Source organism: Dipodomys spectabilis, unplaced genomic scaffold (genome assembly GCF_019054845.1).
Source record: "Dipodomys spectabilis isolate Male_0828 unplaced genomic scaffold, ASM1905484v1 ptg000201l, whole genome shotgun sequence".
NCBI classification, from domain to species: domain Eukaryota; kingdom Metazoa; phylum Chordata; class Mammalia; order Rodentia; family Heteromyidae; genus Dipodomys; species Dipodomys spectabilis.
In genome coordinates, this window is record NW_024870878.1 from 2,099,898 (window position 1) to 2,121,948 (window position 22,051).

At 41.9% G+C, this 22,051-nt stretch overlaps 1 protein-coding gene across 2 annotated transcripts in view; it reads right to left on the minus strand.

The window, feature by feature from the left end:
- The window catches only part of Prdm10 (PR/SET domain 10), a 111,172-nt gene that overhangs the window by 74,994 nt on the left and 14,127 nt on the right, over positions 1 to 22,051 (minus strand). Inside the window, exons 2-5 of one of the 2 annotated variants that reach the window (XM_042696193.1) lie at positions 7,242 to 7,345; positions 4,086 to 4,275; positions 2,840 to 2,878; positions 398 to 562 (exon numbers count right to left, since the gene is read on the minus strand). In XM_042696193.1, the coding sequence (XP_042552127.1) occupies positions 398 to 562; positions 2,840 to 2,878; positions 4,086 to 4,154 (273 nt within the window). In that variant the 5' untranslated portion in view covers positions 4,155 to 4,275; positions 7,242 to 7,345. The remainder of the gene's footprint in view (positions 1 to 397; positions 563 to 2,839; positions 2,879 to 4,085; positions 4,276 to 7,241; positions 7,346 to 22,051) is intronic. The other variant, XM_042696194.1, reaches the window with a different exon arrangement.

Genomic DNA, 22,051 nt, shown 5'->3' on the forward strand with positions numbered 1-22,051 from the left:
AATTAATATACACTAAAAATCATGACAGGAATATATAACAGACTAAGCTTGGTGGTCGGTACCAGAGGGAGGAGGGAGAGTGTACACATTTTACAGTAAACACCTTGGCTCTGTTATGGTCCTATAAATCAGAAAGTTATTAATAAATGGTAAGTGATAAACTAGTCAGTAGGCACTGGAGCGAAAAGGTGATATGAGACCAGTGTTCTAATTCCTTAGTGCACTTTATTTAGATACATGAACCACCTCTTCCTCTACCAAGTTCTATAAGCTCCTTGAGAACACAAATCTTATCTGGATATTTTCTGTCATCAGCATCTAGCATTAGGACAGGCAAAGAGCAAACAGTAGCTGGTGAATGAATGAATGAGCAAATTAAAAACAATGCTTTACGTGCCTGTGCAGCTTCCACAGGATGGATGTATACCAGTGTGTGTTCTGGACCATCCACTGATGTGTAGGAGGTACCATCTGCCGTGTACACCACCTGCTGTGGTGGACGAACCTGGTCATCAGTGTAGACTATCTGAGCCACAGTTCCAGCATCCGGAACAAAGTGCACCTGGGGTGAGAAAACAGGTGATGTAGCAGCTATCCTCAGAAAACAAAAACAATTTCACAAAGGCACATAACCAATGAAGCACACTTGAGCCTCTGAAACATCCCCAGTGGAAGAGAAATGTGATATGCCTTCATTCATTCTGTGCTAGAGGCTGGGAGGCAGGATGGCTATGATCCTGTCACTGACTTGCTGCTTAACATTAGGTCACTGACTTCAACTCCTTCCTTCAAATGTCTAATGCAGATAAGCCCTTGGGAGTGATGAGAGGGTGGTTAACTGATCCTAGAAAAGTGACCCCAAATTTCTGCATGACACCACCACAAAAATACAAAACTATGTATTATTCTGGAATGTGAAAAAAAAAAATGTGTCAAGACTCAAAAACCAATTGCTCTCAACACATTACAAAAATTCTAGCCGGGTGCCAGGGGCTCACACCTATAATCTTAGCTACTCAGAAGGATGAGATCTAAGGAAATCAGTTCAAAGCCAACCAGGACAAGAAAGACTGTGAGACTCTTTATCTCCAATAAACTACTCAGAAAAATCCAAAAGTGACACTGTGGCTCAACTAGTAGAGCGCTAGTATTGAGTACAAAGAGGCTGAGGGATAGCACCCAGGCCCTGAGTTCAAGCCCTAGGGCTAATTTAAAAAAAAAAATCAATTTTCTGCCAGGCACTGGGGCTCATACTTATAATCCTAACTACTCAGAAATCAGAGATCTGAGGATTACAAAGCCAGCAGATACACATAAGTCTGTGAGACTCACTATTACCTCCAGTTAACCACCAAAAGTCCAGAAATGGATTTAGTATGGTAGCCTTGAGCAAAAAGGCTAAGTGAAAGTACCAAGATTCTGAATTCAAGCACTAGTACCAGCATATAGAAAAAATCTGCTTTCTAATGAACTATGTTGCAGCAGACATATTAAAATAAGGTCATGTTCTTTCTTACAGATGATTTCATACTCCAAGGACATACTAGAGGCGTCTGAGGAAATGTCTGCTGAATCACGAAGTACCGCCAAACTCTTCCTTTCTAGCTGGACAAGAAACAGGCAGCCCTAATGAAATACTTTCAAGAGGTTCTGGACAGCTACTAAAGCTGTCACCAAAGTAAATAATTTTGTACCTTTCAACTTAAAAAAACTTAAAAGTAGACACTGAGTTTTATAAAATGCTTTCTGAGTGGTTGGCTTGGGAGGATTGCATTTCAGAAGCTGCCGCTTGGCACATGGCCTAATGCCTGATATGGAAGGCCCTCTTGCAGATGACCAAAGTACACATTTAGGAAAGAAATAATTTATGTGCTGGTATTGAAGTTAGGTACTCTTAGGTTGGAATTCTTATTGCTCTACTGACTTAGCATTGGACTTTGTTTTCCTCCCTGATTGGCAGTACTGGGGTTTGAACTCAGAACCTCAACTTGCTACTCTGGTACAATGCCACTAAGCAGTACCTCCCGCTGAGTTTTCCACTTGATATTTTTAGGAAATGGTCACACTTTTCAGGCTTGTGCCTGAGTTGTGACCTGCCTACTTTAGGCTTCCAGTTGTTGCTGGGGTGACTGGATATCCCCTCAATGGAAACAGAGTCTCCCAGACTTTTCTAACCAAGCTGGCCTGGAACCATCATCTTGGGGTGACAGGGTGCATACCATTGTGCCCAGGTATAGATTAAGAAGGGGTTTCGGGAACTTTTCTGACTGGGCTGGTCTCAAATCATGATCCTTCCATCTTTAGACTCTCACTCTCACATTAGAGGTGTGTGCCAGCAGCACCTGGCCAGACCTAACCTTTTAAATGTCAGTTTTCTCCAGTAGGGAATAAAGAGTCTGAAAATAATATAAACTAACTTAATCCCAAAATGGAGGGGGGGGCAGGGGAAGAGAAGAGCTTAGAGACCAGATAGAATAATCAAGCACCAAAGAAATATAACTACCTTCACTGCAATACTAAACCTTTAGTTTAGCATCTATATACATTTGATTTTCCAAGAAGATAAAGTTTATATATTGGGAAAATTAGTCTCAAAACATATTTTCAATTTTCATTGTCATTAAGATAATTTTGTGACTTTTAGATTTATATTTCTATGACTCAAGATTTGGTCACTGACATCAAAGCTTTGAACTAATATCAATGCTTTAAAAAAAATGCCAGGGGTATAGCTCCAGTAATAGAGTGCTTGCCTAGCATGCAAGAAGTTCAATCCCCAGTAGTTTTTGTTTTGGGTTTTTTTTTAAAGAAAAAAAAGGAAGAAAAGAAAAAGCATTACCTCAAAAGATGAGACATTCAAGCCTTCCTCACTCAGATTCTGCAAATAAGAGTTTGCAGAATCAGGATTCCTGGCTATGAGCAGAAATGACTAGAAAGAAAAGGTCTCATAGGGCTCCTGATCTCACCTTTCTATTGTCTGGTTACCAACAGATGGGGGTCCTGGTCACAGACAGCATTGCAACCAGATTTTCTTGGTTTTGCCTTTTGTTAAATAAGATATACCAAAATAGATAACTTCAGGAAAGTGTACTTCAAAATGATTTATTTGAGAACCAAAGCAATGTTCTCTATTAATCTGCAAACATCTCTGGTACTGTTTTATTGTTATTATCATTATTATTGTTACAAAGGGTTTTCATTGTTACATCGTTATTTCTAGCATTGTTATTGTTACATCATTATTTCTAGCACTACTTTTTTTTAAAGTTTGCAGACTGAAACTTTAAATTCATACCAGATGATCAATTTTACCAACTATCACATCTATATTGCTTAAATGAAATAAGATATGCATATTTAAATGTTTCAAGATTAACTTCCTGATTTTGACAATAGTGCTATGGTGATGTTCTAATGAAAAATTAAATTAAAAACTTTACATGTATCATCCTAATGTGCAAAAACAATTATATCTTAGTCAAATACAAATCACAGCTTGTTATGACTGTTAACTCATCCTAACACTCAAATCCATTAAAAAAAAAAAAATGCTAAGACTTGCCTTTGCTAAGACAGCCAGTTCTGAGAGCAATTCAAAAAACAGAGCTCATCTCTGACAGTAGCATTTGAGCAAGAGTCTAAACTGGTGACTCAGAACAGGACAACTTGTCCTTAGAGGTTTATATACTAAACTTAAAAAGAAAAGGCCACTCGCATTATAAAGATAGCTTGTACTTTATTACTCACTTAAAAAAATCAAAACCATATACTAGATAACATCAAAGCGACCAACAATTGTTTGAATTTTCAGGACCAATAGCATAAAATAAGGCAGAGTCATCAAGTCAGCTCTGACAGAAAGCTACAGAAAAGGTGACACCTATGGATGGTGAATAAGTTCTAACTCAGTGAACCACTGGAGCATTCAAAGTATGGAAACATTTCCTACTACATGCAAAGGTCTTCACATTGGCTCCCTCCCAACCACTCAATATTATAGAGGAGGCATTATTTCTCTAGCAGTCAGCAAACTACCCTACCAAAACACTGCTAAGAACAGCAAGTGGGAAAAGACCACCCTTCACCTGTGTAGCATTCTGCTCATGCTCTGCAGACGTCTGCCACACATGAGAGCTTCCATCCTTGGCATCCATTGTCTCCCTGCTGGACAGCTCCAAGTCTGGGCCACCTACCGCAGCAGCACAGGGGAGAGGACAGTCATCTGTCCAGCACACGTGCACTCATCAAGGACAGAATGGTCTCTCTGCAATATGCCTGGAAGAGACAGAAAGGGAACCAAGATTTTAAGTAAGTGAATACATTTTAATAAATTACAGCTTTAACCACAAAAAAGGAAAAATAAAAAAAGCTTTGCTATAAAAGTCAACACACCTGAGCCAAAAGGTAAAAATGAAGAAATTACTCAGATAATAATACAGTGAACTGCATATTTACTATAGGATATGTGTATCTATATAGATTGTATATATAATGTAGTACTCTTTAAAAACACTGAAGGTGAGCAGGGCACAGGTGGCTAATTCCTGTAATCCTAGCTATTTGGGAGGCTGAGACCTGAGAATCACAGTTCAAAGCCAGCCAGGGCAGGAAAGTCTGTGAGCATAAACCTAATATAAATGTGGTTGAGTTAAATATAAAACATCTGTAGATCATAAATTCTAATAAGCTAATTTTTGTGGGTCAGTAAGTAATTTGGGCTATGCTTAGACCCCAGGAGTGAGGCAGTAGCCCGGCTTCAGCCTGAAGTGCCTTTAGGGAAGTGCTGCTAGATTCACATATTTAATATGTATCTACTGTGAGTCTCACATATCTAGTGGGAGGAGATTCATGACACTCCTCAGGTTCACTGCACATTTAGGGCTGTTTTTATTAGCTGACAGTTATAACAGGGAGATTTCACTGTTACATTTCCACATGCTTACAATTCTATGAGACTCTTATCTCCACTAAACCAAAAAAAGCCGCAAGTGGAGCTGTGTGTGGCTCAAGTGATAGAGTACTAGACTTGAGCAAAAAGGTCAGAGATAACACCCAGGCTGGGTTCAAGCCCCAGGGCAGGCACTATTAAAAAAACAAAAACCAGCCTGGGCACCAGTGGCTCATGACTGTAATCCTAGCTACTCAGGAGGCCAAGATCTAAGGATCATGGTTCAAAGCCAGCCTGGGCAGAAAAGTCTGTAAGACCCTTATCGGAAATGGCACTGTGGCTCAAGTGGTAGAGCACTAGCCTTGAACTGAAGAGCTTGGTGGACAGCACCCAGACCCAGAGTTCAAGCACTGTCACTGACAAAAAAAAAAAGTATTCCTTTCCAAAACTTACTTTTTCAGGTACTGATCCTCTCTTTTGATAAGGAAAATAAAATACTAAATGTTTTTTGGTTTTTGTGCTGGTCCTAGGGCTTGAAATCACAGCCTGGGTGCTGTTTTCTGTACCAGTCCTATCCTATTCAACTTGAACAATGCCTGTCACATCCACCAACAGCTGATTATATAAACAAATGGGACATGACAGAACTTTCTGGAAAAATGGTAATATACTGTTTATTAAATCTGGATTGGGGAAGTGCTTACACAGGAATGTATTGTTAAAGTAAACAGCTAGGTACTGGTAGCTTATACCTGTAATTCTAACTAGCTACTCAGCATCTGAAGATCATGATTCAAAGCCAGCTCAAGCAGGAAAGTCTGAGATTCTTATCTTCAACTAACCATCAAAAAGCCAGAAGTTTGGCTGTGGCTCAAGTGGTAGAGCACTAAACTTGAGTGAAAAATTCAGGAATATTCCCCAGGCCCTGAGTTCAAGCCCCAACATGGGCACAAAGAAAAAAAAAGTCATCAACCAGATAAGCATGGTTCACCTGCAATTCCAGCAATCAAAGGCTGAGACAAGAGGACCATGATGGCCTAGTTTCCGTAACCAGACTATCTCAAAAAACAAACTCATCAATCAAAATATGTCAATTGTATCGTGTAATCATGCCCAAATAAAGTTGATCATTAGAAAAATGCCTCCTTTATAGCATAGAACTATTTTAAAACATAGCTAAAAAGGTATTAGGGTAAAGTTCATATAAGATATAAATTAAGGGCTGGGAATGTAGCTTAGTGGTAGAGTGCTTGCCTTAGCATGCATGAAGCAAACCCTGGGTTCAATTCCTCAGTACCACATAAACAGAAAAAGCCGTAGCTGGTGCTGTGGCGCAAGCGGCAGAGTGCTAACCTTGAGCAAAAGAAGCTCAGAGACAATGCCCAAGCCCTGAGTTCAAGCCCCACAACTGTCAAAATAATATATAAATTATATATCAACAAAGCTGCTATTTTTTTGTCAGTCCTGGGCCTTGAACTTGGAGCCTGGGCACTGCCCTTGAGCTCTTTTGCTCAAGGCTAGTGCTCTACCACTTTGAGCCACAGTGCCACTTCCAGTTTTCTGCTGGTTAATTGGAGTAGTCTCATTAACTTTCCTGCCCAGGCTGTCTTTGAACCTTGAGGCTCACATCTCAGTCTCCTGAATAGTTAGGATTACAGAAATGGCTAAAACTGCTATTTAAAAAGAAAGAAAAAGCCGGGCACTGGTGGCTCGCGCCTGTAATCCTAGCTACTCAGAAGGCTGAGATCTGAGGACCACAGTTCAAAGCCAGCCAAGACAGGAAAAATCTGTGAGATTCTTATCTCCAATAAACCACCAGAAAACCAGAAGTGGCACTGTGGCTAGCTTTGATCCTTTGATCTGAAGAGCTGAGGGACAGCACCCAGGCCCAGAGTTCAAACCCCACAACCAAGAAAGAAAGAAAGAAAGGAAAAAGAAAGAAAGAGAGAAAGAGAAGGAAGGAAGGACGGAAGGAAGGATGGATCTAGGAATAAATAGTATTAATAGACAAAGATCCATATAAAAAGAACTACAAAATTAAACAAAAGGATAAAAGATTTAGTAATTGTCCCATATAAGAAGACCAAGAACAGTTTCTCATAACCACAGTGATATTCTCAAAATTAGATGTTAACACACTGAAATAGCAATATTACCTCACTTATAGATCTCATTCAGATTTTGTCACTTGTCTAATTAATATCCTTGACAGCCAAAAAGACACTTCCTTCTGGCCTTGGTCCAATCTGGTATTGTACACGAGCATTCAATTGTTGTGTCCTTCAACTCAACATTGTGCTGACTCCTTAGCCTTCTGTGCCCTTCACATGTATGAAATGTACAGGTCACTTACCTTCCAAAATGTTTCTTGATCTCAGCTTGCCTCATGTTTCTTCATGGTGAGATGCAAGACATAATTTTTAGCAGAAACACCACAAAGGACATATTAAGCCCTTCCTGTAAAGAAATTTGAGAATTTTTTTTCCATCTTGGCTTCCTGATTTCCCAAATAATCAAGTGTAGCCTACATTAGACATGATAAGACCTGAGTTCAAGCCCCAGTATCTGCCCGCTCCTCCTCCCCCGAAAAAAAATCACTATATCAAAAACAGAAGTCAAACCAGGCACCAGTGGCTCACACCTGTAATCCTAGCTACTCAGGAAGCTGAGATCTGAAGATCACAGTTTGAAGGCAGCCCAAGGCAGGAAAGCCTGCCTTGAGACTCTTATTTCCAATTAACTACCAAAAAACTGGAAGTGTAGCTGTGGCTCAAAGTGGGAGAGTGCTAGCCTTGAACTTAAAGCTCAGGGACAGAGCCCAGGCCCTGAGTTCAAACCCCACAACTGACAAAAAAGAAAGAAAAAAGGAAGGAAGGGAAGGAGGAAGGGAGCGAGGGAGGGAAGAAGAAGAGACAGATAGACAAGGTGGCACATAAGGCAGAAGGGTCAGCTTGAGTGTAGCAGCTCAAGGCCTGCCTGAGAAACATAGCCAGACCTTGTCTCAAAAAAAGAAAGGTCCAGCTGGGCGCAGGTGGCTCATGCCTGTAATCCTAGTTACTCAGGAGGCTGAGATCTGAGAATCAAGGTTCAAAGCCAGCCCAGGCAGGAAAATCCATAAGATTCTTATCTCCAATAAACCACTAGAAAACTGGAAGTGGTGCTGTGGCTCAAGCGGTAGAACGCTAACTTTGAGCTGAGGAGCTGAGGGACAGCGCCCAGGCTCAGAGTTCAAGCCCCATGACCGACAAAAAAGAAAAAAGAAAAGAAAAAAAGAAAAAGAAAGGTCCTTGCCTGCTAGAAGCTTCCAGTCTATTCTTTGGTGAACAATATTGTATAGGGAAGAATGTGACATACATTTTTTTTTTTTTTTTTTGCTGGTCCTAGAGCTTGAACTTAGGGCCTGGGCACTGTCCTTGAGCCTCTCTTTGATCAAGACTAACTCAAGCCACAGCATCACTTTCGGCTTTTTCTGTTTATGTGGTACTAAGGAATTGAACTCAGGGTTTCATGAATGGTAGGCAAGCCACATTCCCAGCCCAGAAATGTGACTTTTAAAATCCAATAAATCTAGGTACTGAACTGCAAATCTACCATATCCTTAGTAGTTGTGATGTCAAAAGACATGCAATCTCACAATAATATTAAAATTATTAAATTGTTGGGGCTTTAGCTATTAAGTAATTATTCAACTATTTAATAAGTTTAATATAATATTGATAATAATTATATAATTATAAGTAAATAAATATTCGATGTTATTTAGGAATAATTGTTATTATTATTGAAATTATAATGATTTCCTTTGCCCAGTTGAAGGAATTAATGATCTGCATGGTTTTGTCAAGTTTGTGATGCACTTCCCATTTTAACATTGTTGCATAGGGACAACTTGTACCCTTAATGATATCCTTCAGTCACTACTATCCAGGTACACTCTGTATGGAGGATCACTGCTGTTCAGCAGAAGGTCTGGCTTCCCTTTGACTGAGAAGGTGCATTGTTGGCATGGGACACTCTGAAGCTAAGTGATATTTTAAGTGTCTTGAAAGAGACTACACTATAATCTGAAAGGCATGGAAACAGTAATGGGGCTTAAGTCTGACTAGGAACCAAGACTGCATCATTAGAATAAAAGCCTTACTAAGCAGAAGCCTGCTTAATGTGCTACTGTTACTGAGATGTGTGGACAAGAATGGCCTACCATCGACCAGGTAAGAACACCCCAGGATAACACACGTAGAACAACTGTCAGATGCTCAGAGTAGATTCCTGGAGACCCTGGTGTGCCCTCATTTAAGAGATGCTACAAGCCAGGTACCAGTGGCTCACACCTTTAATCCTAGCTACTCAGGAGGCTGAGATCTGAGGATCTGGGTTCAAAGCCAGTGGGGCTGGAAAAGTCCTTGAGTCTCCAATTACCCACCAAAAAACTAGAAGCAGCACTGTGGCTCAAGTGGTAGAATGCTGGCCATGAGCTGAAGAGCTGAGGGACAGTGCCCAGGCCCAGAGTTCAAGCCCCATGACCGACCAAAAAGGGGAAGAGAGAGAGAGAGGAGAAAGGGGGGGGGGGGCTACAAACCCTGAAAGGATGCTGAAGAGTAAAGCTCTTAGAAGAAATATTAGGAATTTCTTTTTATTTTATTGTAACGATGCTGTGCAGAGGGGTTACATGAGTAAGATAATGAGTACATTTCTTCTTGAGCACTGTTACCCCCTCCTTCCTTGTTCTCCCACTATCGCTCCCCTCCCCCAGGACTTTCTTAATCACTTTATTTCATCCACATGTATGCACAAATGACACGATAAAAATCTGCCTCAATAAATCTCAAAGAGCTCTGAGTATATAACAAAATGAGGTGTGGCTCCATGGCAGAGTACATGTTTAGCACACAAGAGGCTATGGGTGCATCTCCAGCACCACTATCACAACATCACAAAGCATGTAACAAAAATTCTAAGTGGAACAAGTTATCTACGAGGTAGAGAATGAGAGATTTGTGGTTAGAGGCCTGTGGATTGGGGGCAGGGAGAAATACCCCACACTGACAAACAAGCCAGCACAGTGGCACACACCTACGAAGAGGCATATGGAGGAGGATCTCAGTCCAAGGCCAGTCCAGACAAAAATATAAGACTCTTTCTGAAAAATAACTAAAGCAACAAAGGACTAGGGGCATGGCTCAAGTGACAGAACACTCTGCTATCAAGGGTTAGGCCCTGAGTTCAAACTCCAAAACCACAAAGAGCAAAGAGCAAACATATCCATATAGTATTTGGTGAACACCAGGGGATAAAGGTAAGCAAAACCTGCTACACCAGCCACAACTGTCTAGAAAAGCAGAAGCAGGCACAGCAAGAAAACAAGTGACCTTCTACTTAAAGGCTTACATTCAGGAGATAAAACTTGGAAATACCATTTTCTTTGCAGTACTGGAGATGGAACCCAGGGCCTTCCACATACTAAGCAAGTGCTCTACCACTAGTTTATATTTCCAAACACCCCCCGCCCTTTTTAAAAAAATATTTTAATGTTTTTATTGCTATTATAAAGGTGATATACAGAGGAGTTACAGTTACATAAATCAGGTGAAGAATACCTTCCTTTCTTCCTTCCTTCCTTCTTTCCTTTATTTCTTTTCTTTCTTTCTTTCTTTCTTTTATTCCTTTCTTTCTTTCTTTGGCTTGAACTATAGGTCTGGTAAGAGTACATTGCTTTTTGGACAATGTACTTGCCTCTCCAGTTTTACTTCCCATCCCCACCCACAACTTGTATAGTTCATTTTCAATATAGTGTCTAGCGTGTACCCCTGCTGCATTTGTTCATCCTCTGTCCTTCCATTTCTGTGCCTCCCTTTACCCTCCCAAAGACAGATTTAAAAAAAAAAAAAAAAAACCAAGATAAAAAGAGAAGAAAAACAGCAACAAAGGAAAAAAAATCTCTTGTTTCCATTTCCTGGAATTCATTTTGATAAATATTATTTTATATGATCAGATGCACACAGGCATTGTGCTTTTTGTCTAACCCCCGCCCTTTTTTAAACTTTGTTGAACTCCTTCATGAAAACCTAATTTCCCTGCTTATTTATTTTCTCTGAAACCTTTAGTTCCTCGGGGCATGCTTACCCTAATTAAAACTGTCTATATTGTACATCAACTAGAATTAGAAATATAGTTACTTAGCCCCATACCCTAACTTCCAGACTTCCAGTTGTTCATTAGCTGGGCTGGAGTGGTACAATAGATGGGCACATACTAAAGCAGACGGAAGCACTTTAAGCTAACCAGACAAGACAGTAGGTGATTCCGTTACCTTCTTAACTTTTGCCTGGTCTGGCCTCAAACCTCCACCCTTCTGATCTCTACCTCCCAAGCAGCTGGGATTACAGGTGTGAGCCACTACACTTGATTGTAAGTAGCTTTCAAATTTAGGTGGTGCCTCTTAATCAAGTAGTTCTCATGAGCTACTAAGACTAGAGTGCCAGTTTAATAGTCTATCCTGTCACATTTGCTGAACAAGAGTCTTCTTTGTGCTGCACTGTGTATTAAATTAATTACAGTATTGTAAATAAAAAAAAGAAAGGGGGAAAGGAAGAAAGGGGGAGAAGAAAAGAAGGGAGGAGAGGAAAGGGGAAGAGAAAAAATAAAGGAAGGGAGAGGAGTAAAAGGGAGTAAAAAGGAGTAAAAGCCAAGCCTGGTAGCACTAGCTTGGGCCTGTAATCATAACTATGCAAGAAGCTGAGATCTGAGGATTACAGCTCAAAGCCAGCCTAGGCAAGAAAGTCCATGAGACTCATCTCCAATTAACCAACAAAAGGCCAAAAGGCAGAAGGAAAGCTGATTCAAGTGGTAGACTGCTAGCCCTAAGCAAAAAACCTCAATGACAGTGCCAGGTCCTCAATTCAAGCCCCAAGATTAGCAAAAAATTAAAATTAAAATTAAAAAAGCCAATAAGGTTTTGACTAATTATTTGCTTCTGGATTTTTGTTTTTTGGTTTGTTTTTTTACTTAAACCATAAGGACATTGGAATATTTCCCTAGAAACACAGAAGCCTAATAAAGAATTAAAAAACAACAACAATACTAGGGTGTTTAACTGTTCCTATTAAGGACATTCACACTTAACAGCAGTTAGAAATGTTTACCCTGACGGCAGGGTGCCAGTGGCTCATGGGAGGCTGAGATCTGAGGATCACTGTTCAAAGCCAGCAAGGGCAGGAAAGTCTATGAAACTCTCATCTCCAATAAACCACCAGAAAAACTGGAAGTGGCACTGTGGCTCAAGTGGTAGAGTGCTAGACTTGAGCCAAAGAACTAAGGGACAGTACCCAGGCCCAGAGTTCAAGCCCTACGACCAGCCAAAAAAAAAAAAAAAAGAGGGGCTGGGAAGGTGGCTCAGTGGTAGAGCGCTTGCCTTGCATGCCTGAGGCCCTGGGTTCAATTCCTCAGCACCACATAAGCAAAAAGAAAAAAGCCGGAAGTGGCGCTGTGGCTCAAGTGGTAGAGCGCTCGCCTTGAGCTGAAGAGCTGAGGGACAGTGGCCAGGCCCAGAGTTCAGGCCCCACAACTGGACCAAAAAAAAAACAAAAAAAAAAGAAATGTTCTTGATTTGTTTCTGGCCATCATCAAGAAAGATACTGTACAATCAGAAGAGAGTTGAAGTTTGACAACAAATGAACAGGGCTGAATATGGCAGTTCATACCTATAATTCCAGCTGCTCTGGAAGCAGAAATTAGAAGGATTTTGGTTCAAGGTTAGACTTGACCAAAAAAATAAAATATTCCAACCAAAAAGTTGGACACAGTGGCATATTTGAAAAATAACTAAGTCAAAGACGGGCTAAGTCAAAGAGCTTAGTAGTAGAGTGCTTGCCTAGCATGCATGAAGCCCTGGGTTCAACTCAATACCACATAAACAGAAAAGAAGAGGCATAGTTCAAGTGGTAGAGCACCTGCCTATCAGTTGAGACCCCAATATCATGGTGGGAAGAGGGGGAGACAACAAACAGATTGGAAAAAAAGATGACAAAAGCAAAATAGGGTGAAGCCTATCAGGCATTCTCAGGGATGCCTGCCTGCTCCTCTCTCTCAACTCATGAGTCAAATTTTGCCCTTCATCAAGCAATAATCCCTCCTCCTTTTCTTGTGCACCAAGGACTTTGAGGATTACCAACTAAAGGTTGTCCTCTATAAAAGAAGGTTCTTTGTTCCGGTCAGGACTGGTCACTCCTTGTCTTCATGCCTCAGAACAGGGTTAAACCTAGGAAATGTAGACTTTCCACCACTCATTCCAATGGGGACTTTTCATGTGCCAAAACATAAAATGGACCCTCACACCACATTTGATAGTCTATTCCTGATGCATCAGGATCCATCAAAGCGTCCTCACCATTCCCTCCAGAGAAGAAAAGATCAGGCAAAGAAGTGTGTTGGAGGTCTGAGCCTGAAGACCCTTGAGAGTTCAAATGGACTCAGTGTGAGTTCTAAGAAATGACAAACCTTGATGTTTGCCTTTTCCTTTTGCAGAAAGAATAGCTGGTTGGCTGGTAACTGTGAAGGCCATTTCAAAGAGAAATCTGTCAGGGGTCATCCTCTAGTCTACTCGCACAAAACACTAGGAGGAAAGCTCATTGCAGTAGTAAATGCCAAGCCTACCAAAAAAGTTTACAAACCAGAAGCAGCAGAGCTGGGGCATGTTCCCACAATAAATTCCAGTGGCTCTCAGAACAGAATACCTCCCTAGGCAGAGGTCTCCTGGGGCCTTCTCCCAGAATACCCACACTCTTCCCCTTCTCTCCCATCTACCTGCTCTCTGGCCAGCCACAGAGGCTGATCTGCAGTCTCTAAGACTGGGTTGGCCCCACAGTGTGGCCTTCCAGAGTCTTGTTTGGAATTTCAGTGTATCTTACAGGCCCTCCTCCATGGAATGTCTTTGGACCATCATGGCTTGGTCAGTGATGACCTAAAGGGGAATCTAGCAAGGAACTTGGGGTCTACTTTGCTACTTCTGGAGTGTTGGCTTCTGCATTCTGACTTTTGGGCAGCTAGAATTTCTCAAATTTCTTAAGCCAGAAGAAACTGCCTAAAATCCTGGTGGCTCTGTACATCTCAGCAGTCCTGCTGACCTGCACCCCAAAGAAGAGAAAACACCCCACTGTGAAAAAGCAGGTACAAAAGCCTTGGCTTGTTTCCTAAACAGCCCCTCTCTCCAGGATCTGACCAATCCCCACTGCTTAGCAGGAAACTGAAGGCAACCCCAAGATCATCCTCTCTCCCAGGACTCTACTTTAACATTCTACAGAAGGTATAGGGCGCCTGGCACCAGTGGCTCACACCTGTAATGCTAGCGACTCTGAGTCTGAGATCTGAGAACCAATGGCCCATGAAGAAAAATCTGTGAAACTCTTACTGACAATTTTCCAGCAAAAAGCTGAAAGTGAAGGTGTGGCTCAAGTGGTAGAGTACCAGCCTTGAGCAGAGAAAACTACAGGACAGCTCCTAGGCCCTGAGTTCAAGCCCTAGAGTACCAGAGCACACTCAAAATAGAGTGTGGGGGCCTAGAGATCTAGCTCTGAGGTCTATGCTTGTCATACATGAGTGAGGCCCTAGGTTCAATTCAGACACACTGGAGGCTCAAGCCTGTAATCCTAGCTACTACTGAGGAGGCTGAGATCTGAGGATCATGGTTCGAAGCCAGGGCACTCTAGGTGACTCTCCAATTAACCATCAGAAAACTGGAAGTGGAGCTGTGACATAAAATAGTAGAGTGTTAATCATGAGCAAAAAAGAACTCAGGGATAGCACCCAGGCCCTGAGTTCATGCCCCATGCTCCACAAAATGAAAGAGAGAAAGAAAGAAAGAAAGAAAGAAAGAAAGAAAGGAAGGAAGGAAGGAAGGAAGGAAGGAAGGAAGGAAGGAAGGAAGGAAGGAAGGAAGGAAGGAAGGAAGGAAGGAAGGAAGGAAGGGAGAGAAAGAGAGAGAGAGAGAAAGAAAGAGAGAGAAAGAAAGAAAGAAAGAAAGTGGGGCTGGGAAGGTGGCTCAGTGGTAGAGTGCTTGCCTTGCATGCTCGAGGCTCTGGGTTCGATTCCTCAGCACCACATAAGCAGGGGAAAAAAAAGCCGGAAGTGGCGCTGTGGCTCAAGTGGTAGAGCGCTAGCCTTGAGATAAAGAGCTGAGGGACAGTGCCCAGGCCCAGAGTTCAGGCCCCACGACCGGACCCAAAAAAAGAAAGAAAGAAAGAAAGAGAGAAAGAGAGAGAAAGAAAGAGAAACAGAGAGAGAAAGAAAGAAAGAAAGCGAGGGAGAGAAAGAGAAAGAGAAAGAAGAAGGTGGGTGGAGGAGGGGAGGGGATAAAAGGAGAGGAGAGGGGAGGGAAGGGAAGGGAAGGCAGGGAAGAGCAGGGGAGGGCAGGAAAGGGCAGGGAGATGTATATTTGGTTGCAGTCTCTCTTCCCCTATGGGACACACTGCCCGAGGTGCCTGCTCACCTGACTTGATGTGGGAATTCCCTAAGAACCCCTTAGAGTTGGAGGCTGACTATCAATGGTCCTGGATAAATGTGCTGTAGCCTTCTCCTGCCTCAGGAGGGTAATTTGTTACTTAACGAAAACACTTTCTGGGTAAATTCTCAAGCGGTAGAGCACTAGGCTTGAGCTGAAGAGCGCAGGGACAGCGCCCAAGCCCAGAGTTCAAGCCCCACAACCAACCAACCAACATACATACATACATACATACATACAGGCATGCAACTACTACCATAGTAAAGTCACTGTGTATATACTATTAGTGTTTATAAGTGAACTTTAATGAGCTAGAAAGAAAATAAACACTATGGAAGGAGAGGCAAATTACAAATGACATAAGGGAACTTGAACTCAAAATAATTGTACAACTGCTCAGGGACATGGGGCTCAGTTGCTCCCAAGTTGGAAAACATTGGAATCAGGGTTGTATGTATGTGTGTATGAGTGTGTGTGTGTGTGTGTGTGTGTGTGTGTGTGTGTGTGTGTGTGTGTGTGTGTGTGTGTGTGTGTGTGTGTGTGTGTGTGTGTGTGTGTGTGTGTGTGTGTGTATTTGCCAGACCTAGGTCTTGAACTCAGAGCCTGTGCTGTCCCTGAGCTTTTTGGGTAAGGCTAGTGTTCTACCACTGAAACCATGGCTCCATTTCCAGTTGTTTCCTGGCAAAGTGGAAATAAGAGTATCACTATCACAGACTTTCCTGCCCAGGCTGGCTTTGATCCAAACTCCTCAGATCTCAGCCCTCCCTCATCCCCACTCCCCCAACCCCCACCCCCATCCCCTGCCACCAAGTAGCTAAGATTACAGAGATGAGCCACCAGTGTCCAGCCAAAATTAGATCTTATAAAGACAAAGAATATAATGGAAACTAATGGAATTTGTAAAAATGATGATTTGGGAAGTTCAAGTCTTACAGAAGGTATATATCCTCATGGGTAACTATACTGTTTGTGACTATTTCATTATCATCAGCCTTGTGACATTCCCAGACCAACACTGTCCACAGTTCCACCCCCACTGTCCATAGGCATGGAGCTCACACTAGCTAAAAGAATGCTTGAGTTAGCAGGAGGAAGCCCTTGGTGGGGTGGTTCCTGAACTGACATGTATATGTGCCTCTTCACCTAGTGCCTGCAACCTGCCTAGTTAACAGGAAGAGGCAGAGACCCAGGCTGACAGGAGTGGCTGGAAATCACACATAAACAGTCTGCCCTTGCCCAGCTGTCCTTGAAAACCCTTACATAATCCCCTGTGCAATATCAAGCACTCCCAGCAGCCTGCTCCTGACCAAAGTGCCTTCTCCCTCAGCTCTAGTGTGTACCAGTCAGGGGCATGTGACTTAGCTTAACTTCCTCATCTAGAAAGTCATAATGTACATATCCCTATGGTAGGGCTGAGAAAAAATAAATTTAGTGAAACTGGGAAATAAGGGTTGCAGTATTGCTCAGTGGAAGAATACGTGTTTACCAGGCACAAGGATTCAATCTTTTTGTACCAAAATAAAGTCAATCAATTATTTTTTTTAAAAAGGAAGTTATGCAAATGAAAAAGTACAGAAAGTATTTAATGCCCTATCTGACACACAAGTAACACTAAAAAATGTCTTGTTGCGGGGCTCCAGTGACTCACACCTATAATCTTAGCTGTTCAGAGATCTGAGGATTGAGGCTCAAAGCCAGTCTAAGCAAGTCCATGAGTCTCTTATCTCCAATTAACCACCAAAAAGCCAGAAGTGGAGCTATGGCTCAAGTGGCAGAGTGATAGCCCTGACTGAAAAAGCCCAGGGACAGTGTCTGGGCCCTGAGTTCAAGCCATAGTATCAGTGCACGCACATGCAAACATACACACACACACACACACACACACACACATACACACACACACGCGCGCGCGCGCACACACACACACACACACACACACACACACACACACGAAAAATAAAGTTCTATTGCTGTGGTATTAGTATAATCAATGTCCTAACAATTTGTGTTCATTCCTAGAGTTAAATGAAATGAGGATAACCACAAGAAAATAAGTATCTCAGATTCTTTCTGCTCTAATGTAGGCAAATATACTTGAAATTCAAATCATATAAGTTACACAATGTAACCCCTTCACTAATAGGAAAGATTTATCCAGCTAAGGAAATTACATCATATTGTAATTACATCATTAAAGAAAAAAAAAAAAAAAAACAGTTGAACATAGGACTGGAGATGTAGCACAGTGGTGGAGGGTTGCATACTAGCATATGTGAGGCCCTGGTTTCAAAAGCACATTAAAGGTGGCTCACACCTGTAATCCTAGGTACTCAGGAGGCTAAGATCTGAGGATCATGGTTCAAAGCCACTCTGGGCAGAAAAGTCCATGAGACTCTTATCTCCAATTAACCACCAGAAAACCGGAAGTAGTGCTGTGGCTGAAGTGGCAGAGCTCAAGTGGTACTTTGAGCTGAAGAGCTCAGGGACAGTACCCAGGCCCAGAGTTCAAGCCCTAAGACTGACCCAAAATAAAAATAAATAAATAAATTTTAAAAACACATTTAAAAAAACAAAGGATTCAAACCTATAGATTAAAATATTAATCTATATTTCTTTTTAAAATTTGGAGAGCTTCAAACATGACAGTAAATCTTTCATGTTAAATATACTACACAAAACTGCCTTTGCTAAGGACATTCTGATGTCTTGTTTTGTCTTTGGATTGCTTTGTTGTTGAGTTGTAATGCTGGGGATTAAACCTAGGGCCTCCCATAAGCTAGGCAGATACTCTACCTCTGAACCACATCCCCAGACCACATTCTAGTTTCTATTGTGTTCAGTTTATAGAATATTTTCATTTTCTGTTTCATTCAAAATTCAGATACATCATCAGCTAACCAGAAGTAGTAGCCAAGACATGGAAGAACTGGAATGTTCACAAACTGTTTCTGAGAATCTACAAAAAAAGTAGGGGGAAAAAAGTACTACAGATACTTTGAAAAACTGTCTGATGAGTCCTCAAAAGACTAAACAGAGTTGGGGCTGGGAAGGTAGCTCAGTGGTAGAGCACTTGCCTTGCATGCATGAGGCCCTGGGTTTGATTCCTCAGCACCACATAAGCAAAAAGAAAAAAGCCGGAACTGGCGCTGTGGCTCAAGTGGTAGACCACTAGCCTTGAGCTGAAGAGCTGAGGGACAGCGCCCAGGCCGAGTTCAGGCCCCATGACCGGACCCAAAAAAATAATAAATTAAAAAAAAAAAATCTTTCCTTACAAAAAAAAAAAAAAGACTAAACAGAGTCACCAAAAGATCCAGGAATGAAGAACTAAGGTACAGTACAACAGGAAAGAACATAGAAGGTATTATGTGAAATGAAAGAAGCTACTGACAAAGGACCACACACTGAATATTCCATTTATATGAAATATGAATAATAGGAAAATCAAAAGTCAAAATAAGACTGGTGGTTGTCCAGAGCTTCAGAAGCAATGGTGACAGCTAAGCATTATCTGATTGCTTTCAGGGATTATGAAAATGTTATAAAATTATGGTGACAGAGACAGTTGCAAAACTGTGACTACATGAAAGCCAATGAATGAAATACATGGAGTTGTATAGAATGTAAATTATATACGTATATAAATATATATTAAATTTATTTTAATTTTTAAAAATTTTTTGCATGGTGTGGATAGAACCCAGTGTCACATACATATGTCGGACAAGTGCTGTACCACTAAGCTATATCCCTAGCCCAAAACTATTTTTCAAAAAGGATAGAAGTTTAAATCAATGTAATCTTTCTAGGAAGTAATCTAGGCATAAAAAATTAGAGCGAGGGACTGGGAAGGTGGCTCAGTGGTAGAGCGCTTGCCTTGCATGCATGAGGCCCTGGGTTCGATTCCTCAGCACCACATAAGCAGAAAAAAAAAAAAAAGCTGGAAGTGGCGCTGTGGCTCAAGTGGTAGAGCACTAGCCTTGAGCTGAAGAGCTGAGGGACAGCGCCCAGGCCCAGAGTTCAAGCCCCACAACAAAAAAAAAAAACAAATGAACTCATTACCTTGCCCATGTAATTGTAACCCCTCTGTACAGTACTTTCACAATTTTAAAAAAAAATTAGAACCAGACAGACAGTGACAGTCATTTTTGCCCAGAGTAAACATGAGGCTTTTTTTTTTTTGTTGGGGGGGGGGGGGCCTTGTGGAATGAACTTAAAGCCAGGCATGTTGCCAGGTATTCTACCACATGACAGGCCTGTACCCATCAACCTACGTGAAGGCATTTCTGATTAGCTTTTTGAGAAAGTTTCAGAATCAAAAAAAGCAATTGAGGTGCTTGGGGACTAGTAACTGAAATGAAAAGCGTCAGAGTTAGGATGGGCCTGTAAAGTGCCCAAGTGAAAGCTGAAGAAGTTAAACATCATCTAAACTGGTCTACCTACAGTTTTAAAAGTTCATGAACCAGTTTTACCAGAATCCAACAGGAAGCTAGTGAAAAGACAAGATATCAGGGTGTCAACCCTTAAGGATTCTGATGGAATCAACTCCTTTTACCCAAAAAGAAGGGCAGCAGTCCGTCTGTAAATCCCTTAGGTGATCCAGTGCCAGCCAGATCCAGCTAACTCCCACATAACAAGGAAAGAAACTATCTGATCACCCTAGAAGGAGGGACAGATAACAGTGAGGTCAAGACCTCACTTGGGATAAACTCCAAGCAAAGATTAGACCTCTGATTTTTGTCTTAATCTCAGACTAAATGAAAAAGACTTTTTTGTGTGTCCATAGAGGAGCCCTATGGCTCAGCTTTTTCACCCACAGCTAGTGCTCTACTACCTGACTTATACCTCCAATCCAGCATTTTACTAGTTAAGTGGAGATAAGCGTCTCTTTTCTGTCTGAGCTAACTTCAAAACTCCAACCTCTAATCTCAGCCTCCTGAATAACTAGAATTATCATGTGAGTCACAGGTACTCAGAAAAAGATTATTTATTACTAAACTTAATGAAAAGCCATACACCTTCCTTTAAAAAATGATATTCAGCAGTTTTGCTTATACTCGTATGGTTTTTATGTCTCGGAATTCAGAAAAAAGCTGGTGTCAGTGGCTCAACCCTATAATCCTAGCTAATCAGGAGGCTGAGATATAAACTCAAGGTTCAAAGAAAGACAAAGCATTAAAGACCATGAAACTCTTATTTCCACCTAACCTCTAAAAAGTGGGGAGTGGAGCTAGCTGTAGCCCTTAAAAAAAAAAAAAAAAAGCTCAGGGACAGTGCCTAAACCCTGAGTTCAAGCCAGAACTGGCAAAAGAAAGAAAAAGGAGAGAGGAGGTGGAGGAGGGAGAGAGAGGGAGGGAGGGAGGGAGGGAGGGAGGGAGGGAGGGAAGGAAGGAAGGAAGGAAGGAAGGAAGGAAGGAAGGAAGGAAGGAAGGAAGGAAGGAAGGAAGGTATGAAAAGACTGGAGTAGGGTGAATTTAGTGTTCTTCTTTGCCAACCAAATAACCAAATTCCATCTGGAATTTACTTTCCAGCTTCCTTTTCCCATCACCATCTAATGGTAATGGATAGCACATGGATAGTGTGCACCTATCAAAACATCTGAAAGGCACTTTAAATACAAATATGAATTTATGAAGAGTACTTGAAGACAGGATGACTGCAAATGACTCATCAAATAATATTGAGTATCCATGTCTTCCATCTTTTGTAATCTTCCAGACAAAACTACAAGCACATTCCCTCCATCCTCCTTCTGTATACTATCTTTTTTTTTTCTTTTGGTGGTCGTCAAGATATGAACTTATGAGCCTTAAATTAATAGGTCATTGCTCTATTACTTGGGCCACTCTTCTAGCCCTCTAGCTCCCTTGTTTGTGTGTTTGTTATTTTTGGGTCCGGTCGTGGGCCTGAACTCTGGGTCTGGGCGCTGTCCCTCAGCTCTTCAGCTCAAGGCTAGCACTCTACCCCTTGAGCCACAGCACCACTTCCGGCTTTTTTCTTTTTGCTTATGTGGTGCTGAGGAATCAAACCCAGGGCCTCATGCATGCAAGGCAAGTGCTCTACCACTGAGCCACCTTCCCAGCCCCCCTCTAGCTCCCTTGTAAACAGCAGCATCAATCTACAAGACTACTGTTCAGACATCACCCACAGCCCTGGGGTACCTCTGTGCCTGGACAGCTATCTGGCCCACATAGCTCCACCTCATTCATGAAATATATAGCAGATGCTGTATCTAAGTAGACAACTTTCAGGTAGCTTTCCTTATAGGTGGCTCTAGGTGGTAACTATGACTCAACCCATCACAAATCCAAGTCTTTAGGCTAAAATTCTGGATAAAGAACTTGACTAGTTGGGCACAGGTGGTGCATGCCTGTAATCCTAGCTACTCAGGAGGCTGAGATCTGAGGATCACGGTTCAAAGCCAGCCCGGGAAGAGAAGTCCCTGTGAGACTTTAATCTCCAATTAACCACTCAAAACCTGCCAGTAGCCAGGCACTGGTGGCTCACGCCTATAATCCTAGCTACTCAGGAGGCTGAGATTTGAGGATCACGGTTCAAAGCCAGCCTGGGCAGGAATGTCCTTGAGACTCTTATCTCCAATAAACCACTCAGAAAATCCGAAGTGGCACTGTAGCTCAAGTGGTAGAGTGCTGGCCTTGAGCTGAAGAGCT